The 16,905-nt window shown below is 38.1% G+C and overlaps 2 protein-coding genes across 2 annotated transcripts; both read left to right on the top strand.

Annotated features, from left to right (window-relative positions):
- The first annotated feature begins 746 nt into the window (after nt 1-746).
- LOC139118289 (uncharacterized) lies at nt 747-2,425 on the top strand. Its single transcript, XM_070681557.1, has 2 exons — nt 747-917; nt 1,460-2,425. Exons 1-2 carry the CDS (start codon nt 900-902, stop codon nt 2,258-2,260), a joined length of 819 nt encoding a protein of 272 aa, XP_070537658.1. The 5' UTR covers nt 747-899; the 3' UTR covers nt 2,261-2,425.
- Nucleotides 2,426-15,288: 12,863 nt separating this feature from the next.
- On the top strand, nt 15,289-16,101 carry LOC139118156 (uncharacterized). Its single transcript, XM_070681450.1, has one exon. The coding sequence runs from the start codon at nt 15,289-15,291 to the stop codon at nt 16,099-16,101; it is 813 nt and encodes a 270-aa protein (XP_070537551.1).
- The last annotated feature ends 804 nt before the right edge of the window (nt 16,102-16,905 follow it).

The following is a 16,905-nucleotide window of genomic DNA, read 5'->3' as shown; positions in this document are numbered from 1 at the left end:
CAGATCAGACAAGTTGACAAGGTCCATCTTGACCAGTCGAAAACACGAAAATGGTATTGAAAGCCTGATGCATCCACGGAGCAATCACATGCATCTACAGATTGAATTCCTTCTCGCTAGCCAATAGCCAACAAGATAGAGTAAGGCAAGCCATTTCATTTAACCAATCAGACTAAAACAGTTTCCTTCTACACAGGTGCATTTTACCACTCTGTAGCCCTTATTCAAATGCAGAATGGCAGTTGACGAGAGCCCTTGTCCTACTTGTCTGGGATAGGTCATTCTCCCAAACTCGCATGCCAGGTGCATAATGACCTCTGTGAACCTTTCGACGTACAATGGGTCACTCCATTCCATTGTCAGTATTCAAATCAAAAGTAGACGATTTATTGACAGTAATTTTCAAATTTTAGAGAAGATTGGCCTATTTTTCGTGGTATAAGTCGTTAATCGCACCTCGTGGGTGAGCTGTTACAGTTGTAATCACCACACTTATGGTCAGGAACTTGTAAACATCACTCGGCCTTCGGTCTCGTGATGTTTACAAGTTCCTGACCATAAGTGTGGTGATTACAACTGTAACAGCACACCTACTCGTGCAATTAAATTTCAAATAGAGTTGTTGGACTGGACTGACATTGGACTGACTGCATACGCAATTGTTTGAAATGTCGCCGTTGGTGGCGACATGACCTACATGTATGAGGACACTGCATGCACCTTTGATAACTACCTTTTGTCTGCGTTGGAAAAATGTGCCCTGTCCTTGCGTCTTCATAGCAGGGCACAGCTAGTAAGAATCAGCGGTGCACAAAGTCGTCTTTCGTCCAGTACAGTCGCAGTTTCATGCAACAGCAGGTAGTGAACTAACGTTATCAGAGCGAGATACAACAGTACGTATGTATGCATTGGATTTGGTATGCCAGCATTAATTTCAGTGCAGGGTAATCATTCGCTTGTCTGACCTAAATCTAAGTGCAAAACTTGTCCAGTTGTCGGCGATTCAAGTAATACGCCCGACACGTAAAAGATGTCTGGCCATCACAGCGAAAGTAGTGATTTCTGAAGAAGAACGGTACAATCCTCAACTTGAATGTCAGAGAACTGACAATAATTGCATTCGGTCGAAAACATCAGCCCATTCTTCTAGGCTATCAGTGGTGACTTTTTGAAGGGTCAAACTGCCTCTGACAGCCATTACAATTGTCCTTTGATCGTTTTGCCACAGCTACGACCCCGTACTCCTGTCGACAGGCTTGAGGATATCAACAGATTATTTATGGTCCAAAGACAGACAAGCTTTGCCGAGCAAAATTCGAACTCCCATTTATGTTTTTAATTTGCCGTTTGACCATACCAATAGTTTTTGGAATACTCGTTTTTTTTCTTCACACATGTATCTGCGAACAAGCTAATAGAAGGATTCAATAAAAGTTTTCATAATTCACTTCTTTTGTAGAACGAGATGAATGATTCCAAGTCATTTCCTAGGGCCATCCTCTGGTCAACGTACAGAAGTGTATCGACAGCATTTGAACGATCGATTCGGGAGCTTGGGGATGTCATGGTTACCCGTGAAAACTTCAGCAAAGCGGCTTGTTTTGGCGAAGAACGCATTGCTTTTAAACGCTACCATGTTGACGAGCCTGTACCCGGTTGTAAATTCAGCGATATTAAAATACTTCTAGAGGGCACCTTTCCTGGGTATCGAGGTGTTTTCATGAAGGAAGTGGCGATGGCTTTAGTTCTCTCGGGGAAGATTGATTTCGTACCCGATGGATTCAGTCATGTATTTCTGATACGTAACCCAGTCAAAGTTGTCACTTCATTTTATATGAGTCTTATCTCAGAGCAGCTAAGCGGGGAGAAATCCGAAACTGTGTCTAATGAAGCAGGTTTCGTTGAACTATGGGAGTTGTATCAATATATCAGAGATATCAAAGGTCAAACGCCTATGGTTATCGACGCCGATGATGATCTGCTTCGTGACCCAGCAACCACCATGAAGAAGTTCTGTGATTTTGCAGGGTTCGAGTTCAAAGAAAGTATGCTTCACTGGCAACCCGGTCGATTAGAAGACTGGTCCTGGGACGATGCCTGGTACGGCACAGTAGTGAAAAGCAGCGGATTCATTACAAATGAAAAACATCGTGTCTCTGAGATAGATGTCTCTTCATACCCAGAATACGTCCAAGATGTCATTCGAGACTGCCAACCATATTATGAGAAACTGTACAACCTGAGAGCAAAGCCAGCGTAGAGAAAACATGAACAAAACACAAACGTACTCTGGCAATCGGGGTGTTGATCACGTTTTATGGCAAATTCAAAGAAGTCGTTATGCGACTTTTATTTTTTTGACCACAGTATGATATGAAAAGTATTAAACCGAATAAATAAAGCAATCTATTACTTTGCTTCAAAATTTGCTTGCCTTTGGGTCAAAATTTTCTTATTTATTTAAACATCTGGTATTGAGAATGTCAGAAATATAAACTGCAGAATAGATAAAGGGGCGTGGCACGTTGCACAGTATCCTATGCCAAATATTACTTTTTTCGCAAAAAGACGACCCAACACATATTTCATATCAATCAAGCAAAGAATCGTTTCGAGTCCCCCTTTAAGTCATTTAAATGCCCGTATACCCTTGATATTTTCAATTCCCCCTCCCCCGCCAATCCCCATTAAAGAGGTGTTCGCTAGTAAAGGCTTAATTCTCGCTCTGTAGATATCTGTACTATGTTTCAAAGAACATTGTAATGAATGGCCGAAACACAACCGCAAATATTTCATATCTTGCCGTTGGTGGCGTAAGTCATGGCCTTAAAATGCACCGAAGATAGATGTTAACTGTAACAGAACCTTTGGAATCTTTGGAGCAGGATACAGCTTGTGGCGGTCAACGGTGAGTCGTTTTAAGTTCATTGCAATCGTACAACTACCCAGTAATTCATCGACTGATTTTATTGTCGAGCGGTACAACAAAAGGTATGTATGCTTCAATACTAGAATTAGCGTTTTAAGTTCATTCGCTGGTCTTGTAGATCCAGCGACAAATCTCGCCTGGGACTTTCACACTTTACGCTCAAGGTTATATATATTATGTGGTTTGTAGACTCGAGGTGACCACGGCGGAGGCCATGTTACTAAAAAAAGAATGACATTAATTCACCATTTTGTCTTTGAATGTTGAGGGAAATAAACATTGAATTGGATTCGTCCTGACATCAGCCCATCGTTCTGGGCTAGCTATTTTAGGGACTTTTCTGAGGGCTATTTAAATTCTGCTTAGGATGTGGTAGTGCAAGGATAGTTGGGATTCCATTTTGACAGATTAAATGATATCCTAGCTTTATAAGGCAAAGAGAACTGTAACCTTCGAAGACCACTTCATTCTTCTAATAACTTAGCAACTGATTCGATGGCGTGAAAACAGTTTTGGATGATTTTCCTTTAAAATGATTGTATACTTACCTGCGAAAAAATTAACATCAGGTGGCAATAATGCGTATAGGCATGACATATTATTTCATATTATATATTCCAGAAGAAAACATGAATGCTTCAAGTTCCGAGTCATTTTCTAGGGCTGCTCTTTGGTCAACTTACCGATGTGTATCCACGGCGTTTGAACGATCGATTCGGAATCTACAGGATGTCAAAGTGTATCATGAACACTTTGGCAAAGCAGCTTGTTTTGGTGAAGAACGCTCGGCCTTTACGTCACGATACCATGTTGACAAGCCTATTCCTGGCTTCAAGTTTAGTGACGTCAAAGGTCTCCTAGAGGGCGCTTTCCCCGTTATCAAGGTGTCTTTTTGAAGGAAATTGCGATTTATCTGGTTCAGTCTGGGAAAATTGATTTCGTTCCAAATGGATTTCACCATATATTTCTGATCCGTAACCCTGTAAAGCTATCATTTCCAATTATGAGTGTCTTCTCTCCGAAAATTTACTGACAGAGTTATCCGAAGTTTTGCCGAACGAAGCAGGTTACCGTGAACTGTGGGAGTTGTACCGATACATCAGAGATGTCAAAGGTCAAACACCAATGGTTATCGACGCTGATGATGATCTGCTTTGTGACCCGGCAACCACCATGAAGAAGTTTTGTGATTTTGTAGGGTTTGAGTTCAAAGAAAGTATGCTTCACTGGAAGTCTGGTCGTTTAGAAGACTGGTCCTGGGACGACGCCTGGTACGGCACAGTGATGAATAGCAGCGGATTTATAACAAATGAAAAACATCCTGAGGAGAGTGCCTCACAGATAAATGTGTGTTCATACCCAGCATTTGTTCAAGATGCCATTCGAGATTCTCGACCCTATTATGAGAAATTGCACAACATGAGAACAACTCATTTGTAAAGAAATCTTGGAAACAAGTGATCGCTGGTGGCAGTCACGATATTAATTCTGTCACGTTAGATTGCTTGGGCGGCTTGTATACGATCATCTCCAGTTAGAAGTGCCAGTTTACTCCAAACTATTTGCTCAGCCTTATTTACCACTAACATGTCAACAAACTAGGTCGCTAACAATGTTGGGCTTGAAAAGAGACTGGTCAAAGTGCTTGTACTTTCTATTGTAACTTCTTAAACACGGAAAGTCGAACACTTGTTTTATTTGTTTATCATCAAATTATCAGTATCAACATAAAAACCTTATTAAGGCAATAAAAGCGCGAATAATTTGTGTAATATACAGTTGGACTCTGTTACATCTCTTAAAATATGTATTTTCTACAACGGTCCCCTCTCTTCGACAGACCTACTTCCATTCATACATTATCTTTCATAAACTGATGTCATCTGCACGCAGTCTTCTCTAAGTGCGTCGTGTTCCGCATATTAGGGGATTACAACCACGTTTCACATCTAGTATATGAAGCTTACCACCGTAGTATCTTACGTAATATTTAGAACATATTAAGTGCATGTGACTACCAGCAATATGTAAAATTCACAAAGCCGATACAAACTCTACATACATTGCTATATTCTTTCACGGTTCACTGTATGTCAATCATTGTTATATTATAGTGTTCAACAATCATCGTTAAATGTCAATTATCTATGCGCGGGGTATCAGCGTATGCCATGCGCGCCTGTCATCATCATATCATCGTCACAGTCATGTACGCTAAGCGTGAACGCCATTTAAAAGTCAGGGGCACTCTTGTCACCGATATCTTGGTATTTCAACCGTACGTTTATGATTTAGGAAATACTCAGAAAACGGTTTTCTGAGGGACCGTTTCACATCCCTCTCCCGGGGTGTTCAGATACAAGGTGTACGGGTATGTGAAGACCAAATGGGTCACATTTGTACTAAAACATTAATCTACTTTATTTGTAATATCAATTGTCCTTCTTTCATTTAAAAAATCTAAACAGGGGTCAATAACAAAGAAAATGTCCACAATATGTGAAAGAAACATGTTCACATATACTAGACTAACAAAGTAACAGATACTTTTCTATTATTTACGAGTAGTAAAACTACCCTTGGCATTGTTTATATCTTATTATATGACCTTGTCGTTCTGGCCAACTTCAGTTTCTTGACACGGTATCTGAGTTGCTTAGGACTTGATGAAGGTGTTGTGCTTGTGTTTTTATGATTTCTTTGCTGAAACATTACATGTCATACTCTCGTACAACGATACAACCAAAAAGCTGTATCAATTAATATCAATAACAGTGCTCAAAGGACGACTTTGATTGATCTTCATTAGCATAACTATGATATGTGTTATGATATTCTAGCTGTACAGTAAATGTGATATATCGTACTCGATCAGAATTATTTGGTATTATATCATACCAGTATATTGACTGCACAAATGCAGCGATCTAATTGGTCGAGAAGTGAAATGAACCGTGGTATATTCGCTGTATACCACGGTTTGCACACGCGCGAGGCTTTCGGCAAGAGAAAACTATTTTGACGTTTCATTCCAGAATTTCAATATAAATAGCAATAAATAACACCCAGCGACTGTATACCACTCGATTTTGACCAGTTCACTTCGTGTATGCTATCGCTCGCGTATATATGTCGTGAGCTGGTCAAAATCTCGTGGTTAACCGTCGGTCGGTGTGCTTTATTGTTTAAATACATAACTGGATATGCAAACAAAAATAACAATTCGTAACTTTTGTAGACAGACTATTGAGTTCACTGGTTTGTCATGTGAATCTATTGTAGAATAACAAATTGCCAATTTGAAATCTTTATTTTAGAATCGGAAATGAAGTTACATTTCATACATAAATCTGTCATGCATGCTCACCTCAGATGGAGAATCAGTGCACAGTATTGTGGATATCCAGGTTACTAGAAGGCTTGTGAAAAAATGCAAAGTCTGATGTACATAAATAACGAACTCTACTTTCGAAGAAACAACTCTGAGAACAAATAACATAATCGGGTTGTATGTTGCTTGATAAATTACAACGGTGAAGATATATTCAATAAATGATTGATCCATATTAATTGAATCATTGATACTTGAATTTTTAACAGAATAATGATTAAAATATAACATTAGACACATGCACACTCAAAGTGATACTGACCATTATTAAAATTTGATAAAAGACAGGTTCACTAATGGCATCAGCAATGATAAATAAAATTCATGTACATGAGTTAAACGTTGATACCTAAACAAGGCATAGTAAATCGTGTTCTGACATAAACAGAGGGATGGTCCCTATACTACTATATTTATTTGTTCGTGTTCAGTGGCCGATAGCTCACATGACACTACCTAAAATATGCTGCAGTGTTATGCCTTTTAGATTCTTAGGGTTACATGCTGCAAGATGACGAAATTTTTCGCAGTTGATAGAAATAGTGGAACATTTTTGCTGTTGGTTACAGCATGGCGGTAAGAAGGAGAGACGTTCTACCTCCATGACTATAGGTAGTCGGCAGAACGTCTCAAACGATGTTGCTGTTGTCGCCATGATGGACTCTGTTGCTTAGGTATATAATATCACCTGAACAGATTTCTCCAACTAAAACGGAAAATAGATACTCATTTATCGATACAACTATAAATCATAATCACAATCAAGTTCACATATTTATTCCGCAAAATTTATGACCCTTTAATGTTTGTTGAAAACTGTTTACTCCAGCACTTCCGGGATATGCTAAAAACAGACCGAGGAAATTACGATCTGAAGAGCGCAGATCAAAACAGAACGACGAAATTACAACGATCGCGAACGAAACAAATAGGTATGTATGTATTCAATACTAGAATTACCGTTTTCATTCGCTGATCTTGTACATCCAGGAATAAATTTTGCCTGGGACTTACAATTAAGCACGTTACGCTGTAGGGTATACATAGCCTATCGTTTGTAGACTCGAGGTCACCACGGCGGAAGTCATGTTACTGAAAAGAATGACAATACACATGTTGACTTTGAATGTTGAGGGAAAGGCTAGGCTATTTTTAGGAAATTTCTGAAATGAAATTCCTTTGACCTTGCATCAAATTTTGCTAAGTAGGTCACAGTGGTTGAACAAGGATAGTTGGTATTCCGTTTTCGTTTGGGTAGATTAAATAATATACTGGTCTTGTAAGGTAAAGAAAATGCTAATCTCTAAAGATCACTTCCCTATTATTAAAACGCGGATTTGTCATGACATCAGCCCATCGTCCAAGGCTATTTTTAGGAAATTTCTGAAAATGAAATTCCTCTGACCTCAAATCAAATTTTACTAAGTAGGTCATAGTGGTAGGGCAAGGATAGTTGGTATTCCGTTTTCGTTTGGGCAGATTAAATGATATCCTAGTTTTTTAAAATAAGGTAAAGAAAATGCTAATCTCTAAAGACCAATTCTTTATTATTAAAACTTAGACTGCATTCATAAAAAAAAGAGGGGGCCGGAGGAATTGATGTGGTGATTCTAAAATTTTTGCGGTAGCAGAGGGGGGACTCGAAAGCTTTGCTCTGCCTATAGGGGCCTGAAAATTTGTTGGTTTCCTTTTTGATACGATTCCAATGTTTAGTGACTAATTCAACGAAAATTTAATAACATTTTAATGTCATCCAATAGTTCTAATGTTAGTAATAATTAAACAAGATCTAAAACTATTTTGTCGCATTGCATTACTTTTTTCTCGAAAAAATCGAAAATGTATTAATTTTCGTAAAAACAATGAAATAAGTAGGCCTAGTATCGGGGCAGAAGCTGCAACTGGTGATAATGTTTTTCAATATTTATCACCATTGTATTATATGCAATATACAAAATACAATTTCTTGCTGTCTCCCTACAGCATGGCTGAAACACACAGTATTATGTTTGTCGACAAAAGCCTGCATGTTGAGTGATAATTGAATTATAGTCCAGACTGAAAGTCATTTGTCAATGATACAAATGCGGGATACATATTCACAGGCTGTGTTGGCAAGCTGAATACCGGACAGTTTAACACGCTGTAGGGAGTAGAACAAGAATGCAGTTGTATAAACTGAACAAAATTATTGTCAAAATTATCAAAGTTAATACAGCTAATGTCCTGCTACTGCCTACGAGCAGTGTCACTGTCACTGCATACCAGCAGTGCCAGAAATATCTGTGTCGCTGAAAAGAGTTCGGGTCATTTGACGCTCATGACAGTGAAACATACTTGTACACAAGATCAGGCCAGAAAGTAACACATGGAAGACTAGGAGACTTGAAAGTTATCAGGGATTTTGAATTCTTGCATATGAGAATAATCAAATATGAAAAACAAAAAGATGGGGTCATCGTTCTTAATCTTCTAAATTTTCACATTGTCATCGTAAAATAATGCTAAAGTAAAACTTTGTACCGTAAAGAATATAATTTAAATGAAAAATGTGTGATTGAATGGAATTATTTTAATTTTACAATTATTACACCGAAACTTTTACGCTCAAGGTTATATATATTGTGTGGTTTGTAGACTCGAGGTGACCACGGCGGAGGCCATGTTATTTAAAAAGAATGATGTTAATTCACCATTTTCTCTTTGAATGTTGAGGGAAATGAACATTGAATTGGATTCGTCCTGACATCAGCCCATCGTTCTGGGCTAGCTATTTTAGGGACTTTTCTGAGGGCTATTTAAATTCTGCTTAGGATGTGGTAGCGCAAGGATAGTTGGGATTCCATTTTGACAGATTAAATGATATCCTAGCTTTATAAGGCAAAGAGAACTGTAACCTTCGAAGACCACTTCATTCTTCTAATAACTTAGCAACTGATTCGATGGCGTGAAAACAGTTTGGGATGATTTTCCTTTACAATGATTGTATACTTACCTGCGAATAAATTAATATCAGGTGCCAATAATCCGTATAGGCATGACATATTATTTCATATTATATATTCCAGAAGAAAACATGAATGCTTCAAGTTCCGAGTCATTTCCTAGGGCTGCTCTTTGGTCCACTTACCGATGTGTATCCACGGCGTTTGAACGATCGGTTCGGAATCTACAGGATGTCAAAGTGTATCATGAACACTTTGGCAAAGCAGCTTGTTTTGGTGAAGAACGTTCGGCCTTTACGTCACGATACCATTTGACAAGCCTATTCCTGGCTTCAAGTTTAGTGACGTCAAAGGTCTCCTAGAGGGCGCTTTCCCCGGTTATCAAGGTGTCTTTTTGAAGGAAATTGCGATTTATCTGGTTCAGTCTGGGAAAATTGATTTCGTTCCAAATGGATTTCACCATGTATTTCTGATCCGTAACCCTGTAAAAGCTATCATTTCCAATTATCAGTGTCTTCTCTCCGAAAATTTACTGACAGAGTTATCCGAAGTTTTGCCGAACGAAGCAGGTTACCGTGAACTGTGGGAGTTGTACCGATACATCAGAGATGTCAAAGGTCAAACACCAATGGTTATCGACGCTGATGATGATCTGCTTTGTGACCCGGCAACCACCATGAAGAAGTTTTGTGATTTTGTAGGGTTTGAGTTCAAAGAAAGTATGCTTCACTGGAAGTCTGGTCGTTTAGAAGACTGGTCCTGGGACGACGCCTGGTACGGCACAGTGATGAATAGCAGCGGATTTATAACAAATGAAAAACATCCTGAGGAGAGTGCCTCACAATAAATGTGTGTTCATACCCAGCATTTGTTCAAGATGCCATTCGAGATTCTCGATCCTATTATGAGAAATTGCATAACTTGAGAACAACTCATTTGTAAAGAAATATTTGAAACAAGTGATCGCTGGTGGCAGTCACGATATTAATTCTGTCACGTTAGATTGCTTGGGCGGCTTGTATACGATCATCTCCAGTTAGAAGTGCCAGTTTACTCCAAACTATTTGCTCAGCCTTATTTACCACTAACATGTCAACAAACTAGGTCGCTAACAATGTTGGGCTTGAAAAGAGACTGGTCAAAGTGCTTGTACTATCTATTGTAACTGCTTAAACACGGAAAGTCGAACACTTGTTTTATTTGTTTATCATAAAATTATCGGTATCAACATAAACACCTGATTAAGGCAATAAAAGCGCAAATAATTTGTATGATATACAGTTTGACTCTGTTACATCTCTTAAAATATGTATTTTCTACAACGGTCCCCTCTCTTCGACAGACCTACTTGCATTCATACATTATCTTTCATAAACTGATGTCATCTGCACGCAGTCTTCTCTAAGTGCGTCGTGTTCCGCATATTAGGGGATTACAACCACGTTTCACATATAGTATATGAAGCTTACCACCGTAGTATCTTACGTAATATTTAGAACATATTAAGTGCATGTGACTACCAGCAATATGTAAAATTCACAAAGCCGATACAAACTCTACATACATTGCTATATTCTTTCACGGTTCACTGTATGTCAATCATTGTTATATTATAGTGTTCAACAATCATCGTTAAATGTCAATTATCTATGCGCGGGGTATCAGCGTATGCCATGCGCGTCTGCCATCATCATATCATCGTCACAGTCATGTACGCTAAGCGTGAACGGCATTTAAAAGTCAGGGGCACTCTTGTCACCAATATCTTGGTATTTCAACCGTACGTTTGTGATTTAGGCAATACTCAGAAAACTGTTTTCAGAGGGACTGTTTCACATCCCCCTCCCGGGGGTGTTCAGAAAGAAAGGTGTACGGGTATGTGAAGACCAAATGGGTCACAGTTGTACTAAAACATTTTTATTTATAATATCAATTGTCCTTCTTTCATTTAAAAATCTACACAGGGGTCAATAACAAAGAAAATGTCCACAATATGTGAAAGAAACATGTTCACATATAGTAGACTAACAAAGTAACAGATATTTTTCTATTATTTACAAGTAGTAAAGCTACCTTTGGCATTGTTTATATCTTATTATATGACCTTGTCATTCTGGCCAACTTCAGTTTCTTGACACGGTATCTGAGTGGCTTAGGAATTGATGAAGGTGTTGTGCTTGTATTTTTATGATTGTTTTGCTGAAACATCACTGTTATACTCTCGTACACCTATACAACCAAAAAGCTGTATCAATTAATATCAATAACAGTGCTCAAAGGACGACTTTGATTGATCTTCATTAGCATAACTATGATATGTGTTATGATATTCTAGCTGTACAGTAAATGTGATATATCGTACTCGATCAGAATTATTTGGTATTATATCATACCAGTATATTGACTGCACAAATGCAGCGATCTAATTGGTCGAGAAGTGAAATGAACCGTGGTATATTCGCTGTATACCACGGTTTGCACACGCGCGGGCTTTCGGCAAGAGAAAACTATTTTGACGTTTCATTCCAGAATTTCAATATAATACTCTTATGATATAATAGCAATAAATCACACCCAGCGACTGTATACCACTCCATTTTGACCAGTTCACTTCGTGTATGCTATCGCTCGCGTATATATGTCGTGAACTGATCAAATGTCGTTGTATACCGTCGGTGGTGTGCCTTATTGTTTAAATACATAACTGGATATGCAAACAAAAATAACAATTCGTAACTTTTGTAGACAGACTATTGAGTTCACTGGTTTGTCATGTGAATCTATTGTAGAATAACAAATTGCCAATTTGAAATCTTTATTTTAGAATCGGAAATGAAGTTACATTTCATACATAAATCTGTCATGCATGCTCACCTCAGATGGAGAATCAGTGCATAGTATTGTGAATATCCAGGTTGCTAGAAGGCTTATGAAAAAAAATGCAAAGTCTGATGTACATAAATAACGAACTCTACTTTCGAAGAAACAACTCTAAGAACAAATAACAAAAATCGGGTTGTATGTTGCTTGATAAATTACAACGGTGAAAATATATTCAATAAATGATTGATCCATTAATTGAATCATTGATACGTGAATTTTTAACAGAATAATGATTAAAATATAACATTACACACACGCACACACAAAGTGGTACTGACCATTATTAAAATTTGATAAAAGACAGGTTCACTAATGGCATCAGCAATGATAAATAAAATTCATGTACATGAGTTAAACGTTGATACCTAAACAAGGCATAGTAAATCGTGTTCTGACATAAACAGAGGGATGGTCCCTATACTACTATATTTATTTGTTCGTGTTCAGTGGCCGATAGCTCACATGACACTACCTAAAATATGCTGCAGTGTTATGCCTTTTAGGTTATTAGGGTTACATGCTGCAAGTAAACGAAATTTTTTGCAGTTGATAGAAGTAGTGGAACATTTTTGTTGTTAGTTACAGCATGGCGGTAAGAAGGAGAGACGTTCTACCTCCATGACTATAGGTAGTCGGCAGAACGTCTCAAAAAATGTTGTTGTCGTCATGGACTCTGTTGCGCCGGTTAAGTGCTTGGGTATATAGTATCACCTGAACAGATTTCTCCAACTAAAACGCAAAATAGATACTCATTTATCGATACAACTATAAATCATACTCACAATAAAGTTCACATATTTATTCCGCCAAAACTATGACCTTTTAATGTTTGTTGAAAACTGTTTACTCCAGCACTTCCGGGTTATGCTAAAAACAGACAGAGGAAATTACGATCTGAAGAGCGCAGATCAAAACAGAACGACAAAATTACAACGATCGCGAACGAAACAAATAGGTATGTATGTATTCAATACTAGAATTACCGTTTTTATTCGTTGGTCTTGTACATCCAGGAATAAATTTTGCCTGGGACTTACAATCGTAAGCACGTTACGCTGTAGGGTATACATAGCCTATCGTTTGTAGACTCGAGGTCACCACGGCGGAGGTCATGTTACTGAAAAGAATGACAATACACATGTTGACTTTGAATGTTAAGGGAAAGGGCACTGAATTGGATTCGTCATGACACCAGCCCATCGTCCAAGGCTATTTTTAGGAAATTTCTGAAATGAAATTCCTTTGACCTTGCATCAAATTTTGCTAAGTAGGTCACAGTGGTTGAACAAGGATAGTTGGTATTCCGTTTTCGTTTGGGTAGATTAAATAATATACTGGTCTTGTAAGGTAAAGAAAATGCTAATCTCTAAAGATCACTTCCCTATTATTAAAACGCGGATTTGTCATGACATCAGCCCATCGTCCAAGGCTATTTTTATGAAATTTCGGAAAAGGAAATTCCTCTGACCTAAAATCAAATTTTACTAAGTAGGTCATAATGGTAGGGCAAGGATAGTTGGTATTCCGTTTTCGTTTGGGCAGATTAAATGATATCCTAGTTTTTTAAAATAAGGTAAAGAAAACGCTAATCTCTAAAGATCACTTCCCTATTATTAAAACTTAGACTGCATTCACAATAAATGAGGGGGCCGGAGGAATTTTGTGTGGTGATTCTAAAATTTTTGCGGTAGCAGAGGGGGGACTCGAAAGCTTTGCTCTGCCTATGGGGCCTGAAAATTTGTTGGTTTCTCTTTTTATACGATTCCAATGTTATGTGACTAATTCAATGAAAATTTAATAACATTTTAATGTCATCTAATAGTTCTAATGTTAGTAATAATTAAACAAGATCTAAAACTATTTTGTCGCATTGCATTACTTTTTTCTCGAAAATATCGAAAAATGTATTAATTTTCGTAAAAACAATGAAATAAGTAGGCCTAGTATCGGGGCAGAAGCTGCAACTGGTGATAATGTTTTTCAATATTTATCACCATTGTATTATATGCAATATACAAAATACAATTTCTTGCTGTCTCCCTACAGCATGGCTGAAACACACAGTATTATGTTTGTCGACAAAAGCCTGCATGTTGAGTGATAATTGAATTATAGTCCAGACTGAAAGTCATTTGTCAATGATACAAATGCGGGATACATATTCACAGGCTGTGTTGGCAAGCTGAATACCGGACAGTTTAACACGCTGTAGAAAGTAGAACAAGAATGCAGTTGTATAAACTGAACAAAATTATTGTCAAAATTATCAAAGTTAATACAGCTAATGTCCTGCTACTGCCTACGAGCAGTGTCACTTTCACTGCATACCAGCAGTGCCAGCGATATATGTGTCGCTGAAAAGAGTTCGGGTCATTTTGACGCTCATGACAGTGAAACATACTTTTACACGAGATCAGGCCAGAAAGTAACACATGGAAGACTAGGAGACTTGAAAGTTATCAGGGATTTTGAATTCTTGCATATGAGAATAATCAAATATGAAAAACAAAAAGATGGGGTCATCGTTCTTAATCTTCTAAATTTTCACATTGTCATCGTAAAATAATGCTAAAGTAAAACTTTGTACCGTAAAGAATATAATTTAAATGAAAAAATGTGTGACTAAATGGAATTATTCTAATTTTACAATTATTACACCGAAACTTTTACGCTCAAGGTTATATATATTGTGTGGTTTGTAGACTCGAGGTGACCACGGCGGAGGCCATGTTATTTAAAAAGAATGATGTTAATTCACCATTTTCTCTTTGAATGTTGAGGAAATGAACATTGAATTGGATTCGTCCTGACATCAGCCCATCGGTCTGCGCTAGCTATTTTAGGGACTTTTCTGAGGGCGTTTTAAATTCTGCTCAGGATGTGGTAGTGCAAGGATAGTTGGGATTCCATTTTGACAGATTAAATGATATCCTAGCTTCATAAGGCAAAGAGAACTGTAACCTTCGAAGACCACTTCATTCTTCTAATAACTTAGCAACTGATTCGATGGCGTGAAAACAGTTTGGGATGATTTTCCTTTACAATGATTGTATACTTACCTGCGAATAAATTAACATCAGGTGGCAATAATGCGTATAGGCATGACATATTATTTCATATTATATATTCCAGAAGAAAACATGAATGCTTCAAGTTCCGAGTCATTTTCTAGGGCTGCTCTTTGGTCAACTTACCGATGTGTATCCACGGCGTTTGAACGATCGATTCGGAATCTACAGGATGTCAAAGTGTATCATGAACACTTTGGCAAAGCAGCTTGTTTTGGTGAAGAACGCTCGGCCTTTACGTCACGATACCATGTTGACAAGCCTATTCCTGGCTTCAAGTTTAGTGACGTCAAAGGTCTCCTAGAGGGCGCTTTCCCCGGTTATCAAGGTGTCTTTTTGAAGGAAATTGCGATTTATCTGGTTCAGTCTGGGAAAATTGATTTCGTTCCAAATGGATTTCACCATGTATTTCTGATCCGTAACCCTGTAAAAGCTATCATTTCCAATTATCAGTGTCTTCTCTCCGAAAATTTACTGACAGAGTTATCCGAAGTTTTGCCGAACGAAGCAGGTTACCGTGAACTGTGGGAGTTGTACCGATACATCAGAGATGTCAAAGGTCAAACACCAATGGTTATCGACGCTGATGATGATCTGCTTTGTGACCCGGCAACCACCATGAAGAAGTTTTGTGATTTTGTAGGGTTTGAGTTCAAAGAAAGTATGCTTCACTGGAAGTCTGGTCGTTTAGAAGACTGGTCCTGGGACGACGCCTGGTACGGCACAGTGATGAATAGCAGCGGATTTATAACAAATGAGAAACATCCTGAGGAGAGTGCCTCACAAATAAATGTGTGTTCATACCCAGCATTTGTTCAAGATGCCATTCGAGATTCTCGATCCTATTATGAGAAATTGCATAACTTGAGAACAACTCATTTGTAAAGAAATCTTGGAAACAAGTGATCGCTGGTGCCAGTCACGATATTAATTCTGTCACGTTAGATTGCTTGGGCGGCTTGTATATGATCATCTCCAGTTAGAAGTGCCAGTTTACTCCAACTATTTGCTCAGCCTTATTTACCACTAACATGTCAACAAACTAGGTCGCTAACAATGTTGGGCTTGAAAAGAGACTGGTCAAAGTGCTTGTACTTTTTATTGTAACGGAAAGTCGAACACTTGTTTTATTTGTTTATCATCAAATTATCGGTATCAACATAAACACCTGATTAAGGCAATAAAAGCGCAAATAATTTGTATGATATACAGTTTGACTCTGTTACATCTCTTAAAATATGTATTTTCTACAACGGTCCCCTCTCTTCGACAGACCTACTTGCATTCATACATTATCTTTCATAAACTGATGTCATCTGCACGCAGTCTTCTCTAAGTGCGTCGTGTTCCGCATATTAGGGGATTACAACCACGTTTCACATATAGTATATGAAGCTTACCACCGTAGTATCTTACGTAATATTTAGAACATATTAAGTGCATGTGACTACCAGCAATATGTAAAATTCACAAAGCCGATACAAACTCTACATACATTGCCATATTCTTTCACGGTTCACTGTATGTCAATCATTGTTATATTATAGTGTTCAACAATCATCGTTAAATGTCAATTATCTATGCGCGGGGTATCAGCGTATGCCATGCGCGCCTGTCATCATCATATCATCGTCACAGTCATGTACGCTAAGCGTGAACGCCATTTAAAAGTCAGGGGCACTCTTGTCA

This window comes from Ptychodera flava, chromosome 19 (assembly GCF_041260155.1).
Source record: "Ptychodera flava strain L36383 chromosome 19, AS_Pfla_20210202, whole genome shotgun sequence".
NCBI lineage: Eukaryota > Metazoa > Hemichordata > Enteropneusta > Ptychoderidae > Ptychodera > Ptychodera flava.
This window is presented reverse-complemented; position numbering and strand designations above follow the sequence as displayed.

Bases quoted from the DNA above. Each gene is read 5' to 3' on its own strand.
- LOC139118156 (XM_070681450.1), top strand. From the start codon at position 15,289: ATGAATGCTTCAAGTTCCGAGTCATTTTCTAGGGCTGCTCTTTGGTCA.